This window comes from Prorops nasuta, unplaced genomic scaffold, assembly GCF_024137725.1.
Source record: "Prorops nasuta isolate Cenicafe-Biocafe unplaced genomic scaffold, Cenicafe_Pnas_1.2 PNAS00002, whole genome shotgun sequence".
Taxonomy (NCBI): domain Eukaryota; kingdom Metazoa; phylum Arthropoda; class Insecta; order Hymenoptera; family Bethylidae; genus Prorops; species Prorops nasuta.
Window position 1 is genome coordinate 7,372,037 of NW_027116799.1, and position 17,945 is coordinate 7,389,981.

The 17,945-nt window shown below is 40.4% G+C and overlaps 1 protein-coding gene across 1 annotated transcript in view; it reads left to right on the plus strand.

Moving 5' to 3' along the window:
* Alk (Anaplastic lymphoma kinase) overlaps positions 1 to 17,945 on the plus strand; it is a 37,599-nt gene that overhangs the window by 3,079 nt on the left and 16,575 nt on the right. Inside the window, exon 2 of the mRNA XM_066741022.1 lies at positions 15,850 to 16,661. Within this exon, the coding sequence (XP_066597119.1) occupies positions 16,367 to 16,661 (295 nt within the window). The 5' untranslated portion in view covers positions 15,850 to 16,366. The remainder of the gene's footprint in view (positions 1 to 15,849; positions 16,662 to 17,945) is intronic.

The following is a 17,945-nucleotide window of genomic DNA, read 5'->3' on the forward strand; positions in this document are numbered from 1 at the left end:
TCCGGTTTTTCATGGGATTTTTGAGTGTCTACGTACGTACAAAGGTCGCGTTTTGCACGGCATCCATATTTGTATGCTTTTATTTAGATTTTCCCTTAAAAAAAAAAAAAAAACACTTTCCTGTAAAATATTCATTCCTCTAGAAATCTTGGTATGATTTATCTAGCTACAGTGTAATATTAACCGAGTGTCCATGACTGCGAGAAACATTTGTGGAATGAAAATAGTGGAATTATAAGAAAATCAATAAGGGATATATTAATCGTGTATCCCGCAAGAACATTCCAAATGGAAGATTCTTTTAGCGTGTTTCAGTAACATTTACTCTTCAGTTATTCTCGGTAACAATGTCTAATGCTGTTGAGAGTCAGACGGTGTACCGACGAGGCGACTGTAAACAGCAGAATAGATTGGAGAAACGAGAGCTGGACAGAAGTAAACAATAAAGAAATTTAGTAACGCTTGTAACACTTTAAATACGTGGTACTGTATGAGTTTCTTGAACGGAACGATTGAGATATATAATTATATATATACAGGAAGAGCATCGCATGGGTATCAATCTTTGTTTAATAACAGGTATAACTCGGGATGGCAGCGTGGCAAATCAGTTTATGGTAAAAATCAATTTACATTGGTTAATTGGCGCGTTCTCTTTTACTCTTATGGCCAAGTCATTGAAAAACATGAGTGGAGCCTCCAACGGGTGGATAATAATAGTGAGGAATGCTCGAGAGCGTGCACACGCGTTATTAGCATCGGCTGTACAGTTTGTTCGTGCAGGATTATCCACTTTTATACGAGTACCGCGATGTTTCCTGGCTCCTTGGGAACGACGCGATTGGAATTGGTCGTTATAACAGCTCGCTTGTAATTATTCGTTTCGTACATAACCTCGTCGCCAGCGAGTCGATGAGCCAAATTGCATTCCAATAAAGCTCCACCACTGAGTGCAGGATATTTTAGGAAATGGTGTATCTCATCGATCCGTAAATTATTTGGTCCACGACACACGTACACCGCGGGAAATTGATTGGGTTACATTTCAGCTAACTTCACTTTGTACACTTTCTCGGCGCAAAATTTATATACTGCACTATAGCACGAAGAGAACGATTCTATTTCCTACATTGTACGTGATACCGTTTGCCATCCGCTTTCACAGCTAAAACTTTGTTTCGAGCGTTATATTGCGATACCGCGTGATTTCCAGTCAAACTACGGTACACGAACAAACACCTAACCTAACCTAAAATCCACTTGAACGCATCGCATCGCTCCAGCCAATTCAACTCGACTCGAACGTCGTTTATGGTCTTCGGTCATTACCACCGTTAAACATTTATTTAATATTCCGTCCTACCTACGCTAAGCTCATATTTCATTCGCTGGATCGCAATAACCGAAATTCAATTAGCCAAATATTGTATTAGCTAGTATCGATGAACTATAGGTTATGTTTCATTAGTCGAAATCTAGAGCTCTACTCGCACATAACGTAACGTGGTTAGAACGAGTCCCCGTTGTATTTTAATGCTGGAACTGAAGAGATGATTAATGGAAAGTTGAAACGTTGAGTTGTTGATCGTAGTGGCGGTCACGAGTATCACTTTTGTTAATCAGGAGTCTACCGTGGTAGCTCACGGTAACGACTAAATTGTCGAGAGAGAGAGAGAGAGAGAGACGCGATGCGTTAGAGGGAGACAGAGATATCCAGAAAGAGAGAGGGAAACGTAGCGAGGACAAGGAAAGATCGTGTAAAGTGCAGTCGAGATAGAGACAGATCCGGAAAGAGGAAGAGGTCCGTTTGTCGTTAAGTACAGTGTTCCACGACTGAAAGTGAGAGATGTCACGAAGTGAATAGTGTCATTCGAAAGAAAAACCTTGTACGTTTCGAATTAGAAATTCACGCGTCTCTCTGGTTTCCATTAAACGACTTAATTAAGAGTAATTTATGGCACTGTATACCGATGGTCAATGAACGTATAGAGGAGAAAGGCTCGAAGGTTCGTTCGATAAGAAAGGTAGTGATAAAATTGTGTGTCTCTGATCCGGTTGATTTGTAAGAAAGTGCACGCGGTGCGATTCGGTAAATTCTGGTGAAGGTTTTGTATAGGTGTCCGCGCACGGTATCCAATCAGGGAGCTGATTGGATGAGATGACCCTTGCTGGCAGTCTAGTTCAAGTGACTGCTGTTCCCTCGTTGGACAAGGTACTCGAGGTATGCGGGAGCTGCTCTATTAACGGGAGTTAACAGTAAAAGAGCTTCTTCTCTTTCGTCAAGAGTTCACTAGTGGGCCTTCGCGAATAAGAGATCGTTCAAACGTGCCGCGACATGTCACACTCTGATCCTCCCCCCCCCCCCCCCCCTCCTCCCTCTCGAACTTATATATAAATGCAGGTGAGGGACGATAACGCTGTTTGCTTGTCTCCACTTACTCCCAGCTGTATCCTCTTCTTCAACCAAATTCACGGTATCGAATATCGATCAATATTGAAATACCGTAAAAATTCCAATCCCCTCTAGATTATTCATTTTCTTTCTACTATTATTACTTTTTCTCTAGCGATGCTTTCCATTCTTTTGTATATAAATAATTACGTCAATTTGTCGAGGTTATAGCATATATATGTCTATATATTCCAATATTAAGCTATTTCCAACCTTTTTTCTTGCTGTTTTTGGCTAAAATAGTCGATATACGTGTTATTATAGCACTGTTATTTTATATGATAAATAATAGCGTGGTTTTTGGTTTCACGTAAAGTATATATATCTTAGTATTTAGTTATTCGTGGTCTTGAATTATTAAGAGAGTCTCGACCGTCGTTTCAGAGAACAGAGGACTATTGTTTCAACAAATAAATGTTACAACAAGGCAAAGATAAGGAAAACTTTTGCGTTAAAAGGCATGGTAGTGTATATCTCGTTGGCAAGTAAATAATTTTAAGTGTATATGTATATATATGTGTACACTGTCTAGCGCTACTCTTATACAGCAAGTTGAACAGTCCTAATTTTTAAATCGTTTTATCTCAATGATTCTCTCTCATTTAACATTTATAATTGCAAAGAAACGAGTATCCCGTGCGTTCAAAAGCACCAAAAAGTCACTTTTCCAAAATTTGTGTGCTAAATAAAGAAAATAGTATAAGATTGTAAATAATGAACTCACAAAGTTCGTGCAAATATTTCAAAGTATTTCAATAATAATTATATTAGTAAGAAATGCAAATTTTCTTAAGACTATTAAATTTGACAGGACTTTTCTCACGTGTCTGGAGACAAGAAACCTGCACAAATTATACATACGTTAAATTTTAGACCAAAAGTATCTTGTTAGGAATGAATTAATTCCAAACAATCTACTTTTTAATTTAATTAAATTTGTAGATTCTTTACCCAATATAATCAATAAAGAAAAAATCCTATTCTCTAATTATCTACATATTCATCCTTAAAATTGCTGGAGTTTCCGGTACCAGGCAAATCCTCCCCAAGGTAAATAAAAAAATATATGAAACGATCCTCTTTAAAGCTTTTTAAGCGCCATAAAGCCATTGAGTATCCGTTGATATATATATATACGCAACGTATTAGACAGATTGCAAAAATATCCGCAACTTTTGCTCTTGTTTTATCAAGAGAGTTTCGTTTGATGGAGTGTTTTCATGAAATGTAAGGTATATCGAGTAATGCGGAAACAGCTGGCGAATATTGATACCGAGCTAGCTGATTTCTGATGAATGTGTATCACGTCCGTCATAACGCCTGATATTTTAACGAAGCGTGTAATTGCGCGGCTTTGATTAATATGCCTGCTGTATATGCACCTCTCAACTTGCGAAATTATATTCCAGCATTTCCTCTTGAAACTTTACACCAGCGAGGAGGAAAAAAGCCAGGGAGGCGAAACTGACTCGCGCTTATCTTTTAGTTGGCCGAGTGAAAAATGAGATGAGGTGCAAAAAGGAACTTATCAGGTATCGACAGAGTTGTTAATACACGCTGTATATATATATATATATATATATCTTTCTAGAGTTTTCTCCGAGGCAGTTGTTTCGGTAAAAGCGAGAATGGAAATTGTTAAACGACTTTGGCGGAAATTGATATTAACGAAGTTCGTCCAGCGACGATAATTCCAGTATGGAGCGAATATTCATGCCAGTTAAGTTTCCTGCAGCGCGTTTCTGTATCAAATACATTCCGACGAGGTAAATTGTAACGTTCGCGCCTGCCCGGCGATCATATCGAACGTGACTTTGGACCGGAAATCCTGGCTGCGATTCGAAATCATTGGCGTTCAGGTGGCAAATTGCCGACCCTTTGCCGTTAGCGAGCTGGAAGCTTCGATCGCCGTCAAATTTAGCAAAATGTCTTTCCGCGGGAGAAATAAGGGAGCAGCGTGGGGAACTATTAATAGCACCCGAGCCCTGGAACACGCGTACTTCCGCATATAAACAAATAAACCAACTTGCAAATAATTATATTTCATTCCTTCAAACTTGTATAATCGATGCTTTGTATAATTATTATATATATATATATATATATATATATATATATATAGAAAATCTTACGCGCGTCGCGTTACAAAATACACGAGGAATCTCCGAATAACGCAAAATGTAAAAGTTGCGCGAGAGGAGAAATTAGTACAGGATTATTATGCTTTACGAGAGAAATCTGATAATATTAATTGAGATATAATACAGGTATTCGCATATTAAATAGTTCTCGGTGCAGCGGAGTATCAACTTTGATCGGCTTATCTTCGTAACAATTATTAAGTGGAAAAAGTCGGAGAAATATTTTTACTGCGTAGTAAGAAAATGGGCGTCGATGAAACTAACGGGGAAGCTCTCGGGGTTAAAGCGAATTCCTATAGGCGCGGATCGATAAGATTCCAAGATAAGTGGCGCAGCAAAAAAGATTTGGCTCGTTCGGCTTTTTAAACGAAATTCCCCTTCGCTAAAACTCATCTCGCCCCGGTCTTCCCACAACTATATGTATATATAAAAATGCTGAAACCTTGCAAAATTATTGGCGAAAATATCGCAATTAGCATTTATTTATTCGTATATCGATATTTCATCGTGCATCACGAAGAATCGCTGCTGCTTGCGAAACAATTACTGGTAAATTGATATTAGTAACTTTGTGCGTGTGGTGGTATTAAAACACTCCAGATGAACTTGTATCGAGAATACAATAAATTATGTATTGCAAGTAACAATATATATATTTATATATACGTATTCTCCACAAGAATTCTACATATCCATTACGTAACTGTAATAACTATCGCGTTTCTGGTTCTGAATCAACAATTTTAATAGGGTTGAAATGAAATCGTATTGACGTAAGCGGCGAGCATTGCGAATAAAAGCATTCGTAACTTTCCTCATTAAAATTAGTTGAAATCGAATGAACGACTGTTATTCCCCGAATTAATTAAACTCTTCTATGATGTCGGACAATGGTGAAATTTACTAAAATTATGTGTACATATTGCAGGAGGTATAAAAAAATCACTGCTCTTTTCCTTTAATCCCTTTCAACCGGAGCGCGTTACCACAAAAACGCGTATAAATAAAAATGCATTTGCGCACGTACACGGAGACACACAAAAGGGAGCCGAATATGAAAAAATCGCAGGACTGCGTTAATTTTTAGCTGCCGACGTGGCAAGTTTCGCCGATCCAAATTAGTCGGCGTGTAATTAAAGTGAAATTACTGAAATGGCTGTGTGTATTTCGCGAGGGAATGGAGAGCTGTGCTTTTATAAATGCAAATACCCAGCAGCCTGTAGGTAAGAAGCTTTAATAACTGGAAAACTTTGCGGTGAAAGCTGTTAACGTTTTGTTATAAGGTGCTAAAATTACTGCTTCGCTTCTTGGCTGCTCCACGCGACGATCGTTTATTAAATCTTATCAAATTATTTGTACTAGAGAAATACAAAAAAAAATACAGTTATATATATACGTCGCGTTATAATATCCCTTGAAAAATCTCACGAATTTATGGACAGTCGCAGAATACGCGACGGATTAACGAGTATCGATGGGAAATAACGTTAATGGTCCATTAGAGACTGATCCGTGAGCGTATCGGGAACGAAACGTGTTGGAGGATGAGTGTTGAATGAAAATAAAGATTATATTAATCGGGGGGGGGGGGGGGGGGGAGCGTAGCCGTAGGCGTATATCGCGTTTGATACGTTGCTGTGGATGTAAAAGAGTGCGCGTTGGCAAGAGAGAGAGAGAGAGAGAGAGAGAGAGAGAGAGAGAGAGAATAGGTCGATCGATGAAAATGCCCCGGACAATTTCCTCCCGGCATCCGTTGTTGTCGCTCCGAATCTTTTTGGTACCCTTCTCGATTTCCAGGCTGCTTTGGCCCTCCCCACCACTGGTACCGAACCTCCATACCCTTTTCACGAGCAGCCTTTTCAACACCCCCTCCCATACGCTTATTCTTCACGCGCGATCGACCAGAAAACGCGCTGATACGGCTCAAACCGAACGCACCAGATGTAATCAGTCCGGGTATTTCGCGCGATATCCCCGATGCCGGAGCATGTGCGAGAACCACTTTAATTCGTTTTGTACGAAGGAAATCGAAATTACCCGTTACGCGCGTGTGTGTGTAGGTATACAGACTCGTAGAGAATATTGGATTAATAATCGCATAGGGGAAGCGTGGCTCGGGGCCCTACGATGACGCCCGACCAATTTTATACCGGCTCACACTCCTCGTAGTCGCGCGTTTTCTTTTAATTACATAGGATTTACTTTCCAATTATCGCCTTAATATCGTCTCCAAACCGCCATTTTCGAACATACCCTCAACCGTATTTCCGGAATGATTTGTCGCAAATTTAAAGAGAATTTTTGTCCGAGTTAATAAATGATTAAAAATGGGAAAAAGTTCCTCGATGCTGTTTAAGCGAATTTGGAGGATTTAAAGAGTTTACGTGGACTCGATGAGTTTGGAAATTGTGCTTTGTCGTAAATGAGCGTTAAGAGGGGGGAGGGGGACCGTGAAATTTCTAACGGACAAAGGAAATTTGTAAATGGCTTTGGTTAAATGGGGGTTCGTGCGTGTGGCTGTTGAGCCAGGAGGGGGTAGGTCGGTGTCCCCTTCTAAAAGGGAGTAGAGCGTATCGCACGAAGGTTCCCGGTAAGCGGCCGATTAAAAGTCACACTGGATTGTGCGGGATTCGCCGTGTGCAATCGGGACACATCGCTGTGTGTTACTGCTGCAGCGAAAAGCTGACCGATCGATGCTGAAAACGCCTGGCATTCTCGGATTTCTCCTCTCACGAACTAACCTCCGTCCTGCCTCTCCAACTAAAATTACAATTACAGACTGCGCTCAAAAATACCGCAACGATCCGTTCTCTCCTCTCCAATTATTCCACCTTAATTACTCCCCCGTCCAATTTGCCGCCATTAGCGAAGATTACAGGAAAAAAAACGCTGGAGCTCTTATCAAAACAAATATTTTTCAAACGCAAGCTATTTCGAATCGGTCTCTTTGATAAAATAAAAGAAATTCAAACAATTTCTCCAATTCGGTTTATTCTGCCAGTTTATGCGAAAACCTGTCGTTTCACCCTCGCTTCGGCTTATAAGGCTAATGCCACAGAGACAGGCCAGTATTATTCGATAATGGTGATTCACACTCGAGGGTGGAATCGGATCTACGAGGGCAATTCGACTCACGAGGAGGATTCGTTAAACTGCCACCAAAAATTATTTCCCTATATATATATATATGCCACTGTATATAATATATAAACCATGTGTTCGGAATAATAAACAAAAATCCCTTATTCCTTGCAAAGAGGAAAAAAGTGAATTCTCCGAATTAAAACGGACAAGGGAAAAGTGGAAAGAAGCATCGGTATAGTGGATATTTACGATAATGGAATTTACGCAATTTATTTGGATCGATCGTGTTGCTCGAAGCGAAATGGGAATTGCAGGATAAGAATTGTGTAAGCGTGTAAGGAGGATTTGTCAAGCGATAATAAATAGTAGTATATATATATATATATATATATAGTATTCCGAGAGTACGGGATGGGAGTTTTAACGAACGTTGCGGCTACGTGGCAGGGATGTTCGTTCGTTACATATTTAGCGTGGAGGAGAAATTCGATAGAAAAAGGGAAGAGTGTGCGAGCGTAATGAGATGTAGCACGGCGGAGGGTGGCTTTCAGGGTGAAATTGGAATGGGGGTGTGCGACCATCGCATCGCAGATGTGTCGTTTTTCGATGTGGCTGTGGCAAAGTAAAACTCTGTGTATTATACTATATATAGCACACAGTAGGTACATACACACGTATCGCTTTTGCACGAGAATTTTTCAATCGAGTCATGCATGATATAGATATTGCCTTTCGTCACGAATGCAACGCTAGGGAAACTCCCCCCCCCCTCCCCTCCCTCCTTATCCAACGATACCAGGCGGGGATATAATGCTAATGAAATTAGTCGAGAAGTCTGCAAGATTCGCAGCAGTGTTCCCGCTAGACTGAACTGGACGGCCTGGACGCTATTTTCCATTTGATTCCTCCTGCCCCCCCCCCTCCCTCCTTTTCTTTCTTCTCAATATTCTTCGCGCGCAACACCCCCTCCCATTCGTGCCACCACCGTATAGCCATCCCTGATAAATTCCTGGGTGATTTAGCTCGCAGTACCATTCATTAGTGGAGAATTCCTAGAAAAGTACTTTTACATATTCTAGTTTTAGCACGACGAGCCAAAAATACTAATGGGATTGAACGCGGATGCCTCCTAAGCATTGTTCTCCACGCTGACCAAAGCGCCCGCGCGCGCTCGTGGACTTTTAAGCCGTTCGACTGGCTGGGTTCGATGGTGCGCGATCAGCTCGACGGATAATTCTCGTGTAACTGATTTAAATAACATTGCCGTATTCGCTAAAGCAATATTCGTGTTACCAGGTGTTAAATCTAATCATCCCTTATTTGAATAATCCAGTTTCGTCCAACGTATCATAATTCAATGATGAATCCTCAAATTGATTATTGATACGACTGAGCCATTTAAATTTAAGCCGTTTCACATTATGTATATACTATAATATATAGAGACAGAAACTGGTGGAAGCTTGTGTTATTAATCTAATTATTCGTAGATTAATCGTTCTAACGAATCGAGGAAATTTGATATCGCGCACGAGTGTGCAAATATAGCATATTTGCGCAATACCAAAGCAATTAGCGAGTTTATATACGTATAGGACTGTTTTAGAATCGAACGGAAGTATCAACGTATATCGCGTCGACGATAACAAATGATAGGCTTCCGGTTAAAACGCTGATGTGCTGAAATTGCATAGAAAAACATGGCGAGTCGAGTCACGAGAGCTAATGGCTCGGAGGAAAATAATAAGAATCGAGGAGTCTATCCGACCTCTTCCACACCGCTGATTAATTAGTTTAATTTTAGCACGCCAATTTTTTTTCGCCAAATAATAAAGTTGTACAACAAGCCAATTTGCTTTTTCTTCTCTCTCTCTCTCTCTCTCTCTCTATATATATATATATATATATATATATACAGACGAAACTAATGATCGTGCAGGCTTTTCTTATTAAACTCCTCGCGTCACTTTTTCATATATATGGCACACGAGTGAAATTCATCAAAACCTTCGTCCGTTTCGCCGAATGCCACACCGTTTGTTATGAATGAAAATTAAATTATACCAGAGAATCGATCCGAGACCACCGAAACCCAAACTATTTTCTTATAATCGAATATCGTAGCATCGTTGGGTTTTTAAATAATTTCGAGCTGAGTCGACTGTACCGTGGATACGCAAATATTGATAATGCTTCGCTGGAATTAAACAAGCTCGGTTACTTTTCAAACACAGTATCCGATTGTATTCAGCGGTTCGATTTCCAGTCCCATTTTTAACTCTCGAATTTAATCGCCGTTGGATCATCTCGACGTGGAAGCTCTATGAAATTTTGAGAGAATTAATACCGTCTGTTATTAAAGCGACGAAACGAGAGCAAGGATTCGGAGTAACGTTGCAGTTTTTTTATCTGGATTATCAATGAGCGGAGAAAACAATTAATACTTGGGGGAAACGTCTGTTTCTCGAAGGAATTTGCAGGGGTTGCTGAAGAAGAAAATTACTCTTCGTGTATACATATATATATATAGAAATCACAGAGGGAAAGCTTGACCACAAATTATTCCACAGATGGTATCTCTGATTGAAAGTAGGAGTAGTGGTAGAAATATGTGCAAACAGCAGTTACGCCCTTTGGCGATAATATCGCAATAATGCTAAAGCACCACCCCCGGATAAGCTGCACTTGAGCTCGAAAAGGGAGAGAGAGCGCGAATCACAGGGTAGCTCTAATAAACCACGTGAACGCGATTTCCCTCGTAATTCCTGTCGATAAAATGTAAACCGTCTCTGAATTATTACCCCGTTGATATAACTACAATGACTAAATCTAACGGATACTCTCTCCAAGACAAAAGCGGTGATAAAGGCAGTCATAAATAACCGCCACGCGTTACCGTGAAAATCAAGCTTAACCAAAGAAATTTTTCAAGGTTTAAAGGATTTTTACAATGATTCACTGGACTGGATTAAAATATACATTTGGAGATAGAGAGATTTGGTTTTCGTTAATTAATGTATGTTTCGTGTGAATGAGGGAGGTTAAAAGTGGTTATTGTAGAGGTGTGGGTTGAAAATTTAATTGTTATTCTACGTGGAAAATAGTTCGACACTTTTTTGAAGTGTGCAAGTTTTGATAGATTGATGAAATCAATTTTTACCAGAGAAATGGTATTGGTTCGTTAGTTTTTCGTGTGTTAGGGTAAGATTGGAAAAAGAATAGTTATTGATAAGTGCGAGACAATAATACAGAGATTATTCCATATATGAAATAGTTGGAGAGGTTTTGAATGAAAAGTGTGCAAATTGTGCAGATTGATGCATTAGTCAAAGAAATGTTTTAAATTTGACGCATTTTCGGAAAGGTTTCTTTAAAATGTAGGGGAGACCGGGGTAAAATAGGGAACCGGGGTAAAACAAGGACCCATTAATATAACATAAACTACATTTCTGATTCAGTCATTAATGAAGGTATGTAATGGTGCCACTTGAAGATATTTGTCAGCAAAAATTTGTAAACATTGGCGCTTGATTACTTTCCAAACGCTTTATTTTTCATTTTTGCACATAATTCTTAAAAGTTTCCAATAATTTCGAAGCGTTCAGTACAAAATCTGGACTAATAGAGTAAATTTTCACTTAAGTCACTTAATTTGTAATATTTTTAACTATAATTTCGTTAGTCGTATTTTTAATTTACATACGATATATGTCTGTATAATATTTAAATACACTTTGTATGGTTAAGGGGCAAAACCGTACGGGGTAAAATCGGACCTCATACCTTCATTAATGACTGAATCAGGAATATAATTTTTCTTATATTAATGAGTTCTGGTTTTATCCTGGTACCCTATTTTACCTGGGTTTCCCCTAATAAATGTATTTATTGTAAAGAAATATGCGCATTAACAAAATTACAAGAAGGATGAGTATAATGCATAAAAAATTTAAAATGGGCTGCTGAAGGATGAACTGACTAGAAAATTGAAGATTTACATAATTTCTCATGTAATACATGCTAAGTTTGTATCAATTTTTTGTATCCAATTTGAATCCGTGGAGTACCCTATTTTACCCATGGGTCGGGGTAAAACCGTAAATTGTTATGTTTTTTTTAAATTAAGATTTAATTGATCAAAAATAAAAATAATTATTTAATTTTGTGTCACCGCTTTAAAGAAGGTTTATATTAAATCAAAGTCGTTTTATTTTCAATTTTTTTTTAATAATAACCTAAATATAAGCCTTTATCCTTAAGGGTACCGTTTTACCCCGGTCTCCCCTATCTACAGACAGAAATGATTGGAATAGATTAATTATAACTTGTCAATGTGTAAGATTGGAAAAAGTAATAATTAATATATACGATTTAATAATATAGCTATTATTCTATTTAAAAAATTCTTGGATAGGTTTTAGATAAAAGTGTAAAAATGGTAAGAGGTTGATGCATTAACGAAAGAAATATTTAAACTTTAAAGAACTTTTCAAAAGAATATACTTAAAATATAACTGCAATGTAGACAGAAAGAACTTGTATCAATTAATGCATCGCGTATAGGAATAAAGTTGGAAAAAAGTAGTTATTAATAAAGCGACAGTCAATAATACAGTTATATTATTTCATATACGAAACGCTTGGAGAGTTTCGAGAGACAAAGCCTGCGAGTTGCGAGAGAGCGATGCATTAAGGTGGATAATCTTTGATAGCACAGGAGGGGGTGGGGGGGGGGGGGGGGTAGAGGCGTCGCAAGGGGATTTTCCAGGGGGGAGGGTAGTAAATAATATATGGGAGTGAGCGTCGTTGGTGGTTTGTTGCACGAGCACCGATGCTTCGGTGATACTTTGCTGAAGTCTACCGAGCAATGTACTGCGCCAAGAATGAGGGGGTGAGGATGAGAAAGCGCAAGGTGGAAACAATACTCGCTGGAGAATCGAGAGAGTTCTATATACTAGCAATCACTATCGACTTTGCTTACTCGAGACGTGACTTCCACTTCCTCTCTTTCTCTCAACCCCCCCCCCCTCCCCTACCACCTTAAAAGCTTATTTCATTTCGTCTCTGGACACTGAAACCTTGTCCAATCATAATAACTATATATATCCATTATAAGCTTTCGCCCAACGAGACATCCACGAGGATAAACCGAAATTGCAGTGAAATCTTCGCCAGTGACAGATTTTATCTCACGACGTACACTGTAGTATTTACCATTCTTCAATTATAACGAAGATGGTAACTTCCTGCCATTCGCCTATGAGTTAAATTTGAACAGAAAATACATTCCTTATTAGGGTGTCTTGGCAATGGTATTATTAGCTTTAATGGGAACATCGTATAGGAAAATTTTGTCCCGACCAGAGCATTTAATGGAGTAATAATATTTTTATGGTCGTCGAGGTGTACCTACTTATAAACATCCTTATTGGTCCATGTCATTTGAAGTAAGTATTCTTGGGGAAACTATATAATTTACCGTCTTATGAACACTCAACGATCGGACTTATATACGCGATACTTTTTTAGAAAGATCGTGGGCCAAAAATGGCTGCTCGAGTTTATATCAATTCGTCAATCGGTGAAATATCAACGCTTTTCGTCTCTTCGTTTATGCATTAATTATCACACTAGTGTTGTATATATATATATATATATACATAATTCTCGATAAAAATCCTTCGAGAGCATTACGGAGGCAAGGTTCGCGCAATAAGAGGTCACAGCGATATTTTCTGGAGACGTACTGATAAATTTACGAGATAAGGAGTAGAGGTATTTTCCGGCGTTTAGTCTTATTAGTTTCCGCTGGAAATTCTCGTTGGTCGAAGGTGGAATCTAAGTTTGAAATCTAATAGAAGGTGCTGGAGGCGTAAGAAGATCGAGGTGGCAATTCTGGATGAATTTCGCGATCCTTCCTGGAGGGGGGAGAGAGGGAGCTCATTGGATCGGCTGGTAGACCGGAAATTAAGAGATATCGGTGAATCAGTTATACCATTTCCGTCAATGACGTTTTCACTGGGTTGTCCCGTGCTTTTTCCGCCTTACAATTTACTCACGGCTGATATCCTTAAAGCGTCCCTCTCGCTCTTTCTTCAAATTAAAGTTGCAGTCGTAACAGCTGCATATTTCCCTTCAATTTCGTTTCGAGTCCTTTTCATCGAGCTCCGTTCTTATCGTTTATTTTCATATCGCTGTGTATATATATATATATATATACGTGTTCGTAGGATGGATCGACACGCTTCCTGGAAATTCACTTTGATTTCAAGATTTTCCCTCTCCCACTCATTTTACTCGGGCGTCTCTTAGCAGTTCTTTAGTTTGACTAGGCTGACGGCTGTATAAACGGGTTGCACCGTAGCTTTTCAAGCCACTCTTCGGTCTTTCTATACCCCTCCCCACCCCCTACTCCCCCCTTTCCCGCTTCAACTTTTTCCTTTCTACCCATCGCCTCTTCTTGTTTCTTTACGCCCTTCATCGCAGCTCCCATCTCCACTCCTATGTAATTTTCATTCGGAAACCATTTCCAGCCTCTTCTTCTTTGCCCTTTGCGCGCATCCGCTTTCATCCAGCTGCCCCCTCCCCCCCTTTTCCCAATTTGCATTTTACAATTAGCCCCATTTCCCCGTCCCCCCCCTCCCCAGTGCATCCTTAATCGCCTCTCGATCGGTAAATACCTCCTGTTCCCATTTTTCTCGTGGCCCAGCTTTGCCCCCTGGAGGACACGCGCTCTACCATCCCCCACCCCCTCTTCTTCGTCATTACATCAACAGCGTCGCAAAGTCCCAATAGGTTCCCTCTCGCGAGCTTATCGGGAAAATAGCAACAAGCCTTGTAAATTACCACCAAAACGAGGCGTCACGGAAATCGATAAACGAGATAATAACCGGCGGACTCAAAACGGTGCAGGTGCATCGGCACGTGCTCTTATAATGAGGGCTCCCCCCCCCCCCTCCCTCCTTTCTTCCATGCAACGGCTAAAACCACCCGAGACCGTATATTTCCACTCTCTCCTCAACGATTCCCCAAGTTAATACATTTTCCGACACAATTCATTTTCTCATTTTCCCCAACAATCCACGACCCCCTCCCTCCTCCCCCCTTCGTCCTCTCGCTGCTATACCCTCATCATCGCTTCCATCCACAAAACTTTTATCACGCTCGCTCCATCCGAAAATTAGGAATTTTATAGCGGCTTCCTCTTAGCTTATTAATCCTCTACCAGTTTTTCGAATACTCGTTATTCTTTATTATCGTCCGTACCCTTTTTCGCTCCTCTCTTTTCGTATATTATATTTTCTCAAGTCGGGAAAACTAATGTATATATAATATTCCTGAGCTTGCAAGGTTAAATAACATTATAACGATTAAACGCTGTACCTTGACAATCCAGATTACAGCAGTTAATTTTGAAATTAATATTTCCTTCAAACAGTTTATTTTCGGGATTAAAGTTTCCCTCGAGGTAGAGGGGCTTCTTTGATATCGGGGGCAAAGTATTGGTACTGTGAACTTTTACAGTGTTCAAGTTATATGTGTATGTATACTATATATATATTCTAGGGAGTATTACGTTCATCTTATATTAATGCCGAGCCATCAATTTGCGTTAAGGAGAAAGCAATTTGTCTATATACATTATACATATATATATATATATATATGGTTTACGTATATAAATTTCTAGCGAGTCCCAAGAGGCATCTGCGAGACTTAACGATCGTTTGATAGTGCAATGAAACCCAATTGTTTCCCAAATTTCTACACACGTAAGACGTAAACAAAGTAATAATCAGGTTTGCAAATGGCTCGCCTCGTTTATCTTGCAGTTCTGCATAAACTACAAACTTTGCAACGAAACTGCTCTGATAATTTTCAAATCTTAAACTGCAAAGTGGATTACGACAAATTTCCCAGGGAAACTTCCAGCCTTAAATAGGCTTGCGCATACTTAATTTACCATATACACCCCCCCCCCTCTCTCTATTAATTAGCAAAAGCTTCTGATATTTCAGTGAGAGCTAAAAGAAACATTTTAAAAATACAAACAAGATTGCCACAAGTGCGCATCAAAATTAGTTAAATCATCCAAAAAATTAATAGACTCCTCAAATAATTGTGTTATAAAAACAAACTGGTTAACAAAGAAAACTTTACTTCTGATTTCAGGATAACAAGAGAAAGAGCTATATAGAGAGGATGGAAACAAGTCCGAGCAGAGGTCGCAGTTCGGTCAAAGTGAAAACTCAGCACTGACCGAGGAAGATCGAGTGGACGAATTGTGGTGAAGTTGTGGGAAGTTGAAATTCGTCGGTAGCATGATTGAGTTAAGAAGAAACACACATAGGGAAATCGCAGCAGTGACATTGTAGTGTTCTCGGTGGTCGTGCTCGGCACTCGAGACTCTCGGACGCTCGAACTTAATAATAAGTTTGCAGAGTTTAATCGACTAAAGTATAGGATGAGGAGGTCAGCGAAGTACACGTGGCAGGAACAATGAGGCGATAATGGTATACATTTTGCAGTCGTGCGAGAAGAATAATCTTGTTTCTCCTGAGTACGAAAATCGCGAAGCTCGACGAGGCTGAGCCGAAGATGTTCGGGAGGCTCCGGATATCTTTGAAGGTGTGACCAGCCCACGTGGCCTGTGAGACCAGGGGGGGGGGGGGGCAGAGACGAAAGAGCGATGTCGAAGGACTCTCGATGTTCCGGGCTCCAGTTGCTGGAATTGCTGCTGTGGCTGGGCTGGCTGTGGCTCGGCGATGGCTCGCACGAGGGACGAAGAGCCGCTGCGAGAGAGGAGTCGAAGGCCACGCAGGATGCCCTCGGAAGGGTCCTCAACGATCAGCCGTCACCCTTGTTGGGCCGCTGCAACTTCGAGGACGAGATTTGTGGCTGGTCCTGGACGAATTTCACCAAGGCCAAACCGCCACTTGCCGCTCCACTGGCGCCCGTGGTCGATGCCACCAATAACAAGAATGGTGAGCCGAGCTCTTCTCCCCCCCCCCCCCCCCCCCACTTGGCTGTGTACACACGCCCTCGATACCATTTATGTCCTCCCTGAGAATTTCCAGTGCATTACCCTCTTCAAACTATCTATTACTCTCGAGAGATACCGGGACTAACGAGTCCTCCTCCTCCTCCTCCCCTCCTCCTAGTTCCTCTCCAAAGACACACTCGCGCGCTATGTGCTATATAGTATATATATATATATATATAGTCTTTGTCACCATGCAACCGTACGCTTTTTCCCTGTCTCCTCCGTTTCTTCCGACCAGCTGCGCTCGTAAAACTCCTAATTATTCCACTTCTCCTCGTAGACTAATTTCAATCAATTAGCCGGAGCTACGAGGAAGAATTCTCAACCCAGACTATATAGCTAGACTCTGCGGTGGATAATGGAGAGAAACAGCGTTATCTGATAAAAAAGACTGAACAATAATGAATAATGATGAAACGGAGCGTCGGGAAGGCGGTGTTGATTCTTTCGAATTATTCGAGACGAACCGACTGCGCACTCGTAAAATTACTCTGGTGGATTATGCCACGACTCTCCGTGTGTCGAATAATGGCTAATTTCAATTAATTATAATGGAGGAACGAGGAAGAGATAAAGTTTAGCCTGGAAAATAGAATGTCGAGGATGGATCTATGTATTGTGAATGGAAAAATGCAGTGGAGATGCGATTGAAAATGGATCGATGAGCGAGGAGGAATTCGATCTATTAGTATAATTTGATATTCGTTTGGTTTTAATTAATTGGGAGAGCAGTTGGTTTCTGCTCGAGCACGTCGTTAGGCGAATTAAGATGAATGCAGATAAAAGGAGGAGAACGGTGGTGGAGGGAGAGGCTCGTTCGCGCGTCTTGAGAGTGGCTTGGTATTCTAGGAAGGAGAGGTATTTTTCTTCTTATTATTTAATTAGGAGCGAGGATCCTGAGCCGTATACTGTATATATATAGTGTACATACGCGTAGCTATAGATAAGTGTCTTAAGGTGGCCAAAGGGGGGGGGCGATAAGGATAAATCCGATTGAAATCATCTCGCTCTCGGAGAGAGAGAGAGAGAATAATCGAGTAATTAAATTGCTGTTTGGCACTCGTTAAGCACGGTTATTGGTGCTCGCAACGAGCGTTAAATAGGACAATGTGCCTGGAACGTTCCTGGAACGTGGAAAACACGAATTTGTGGGAATTCAGCGAACAAAGTGCTGCCCATGATGAAAAATCACTCTACATTCGTTCCGCGACTATTTTCTCATAAT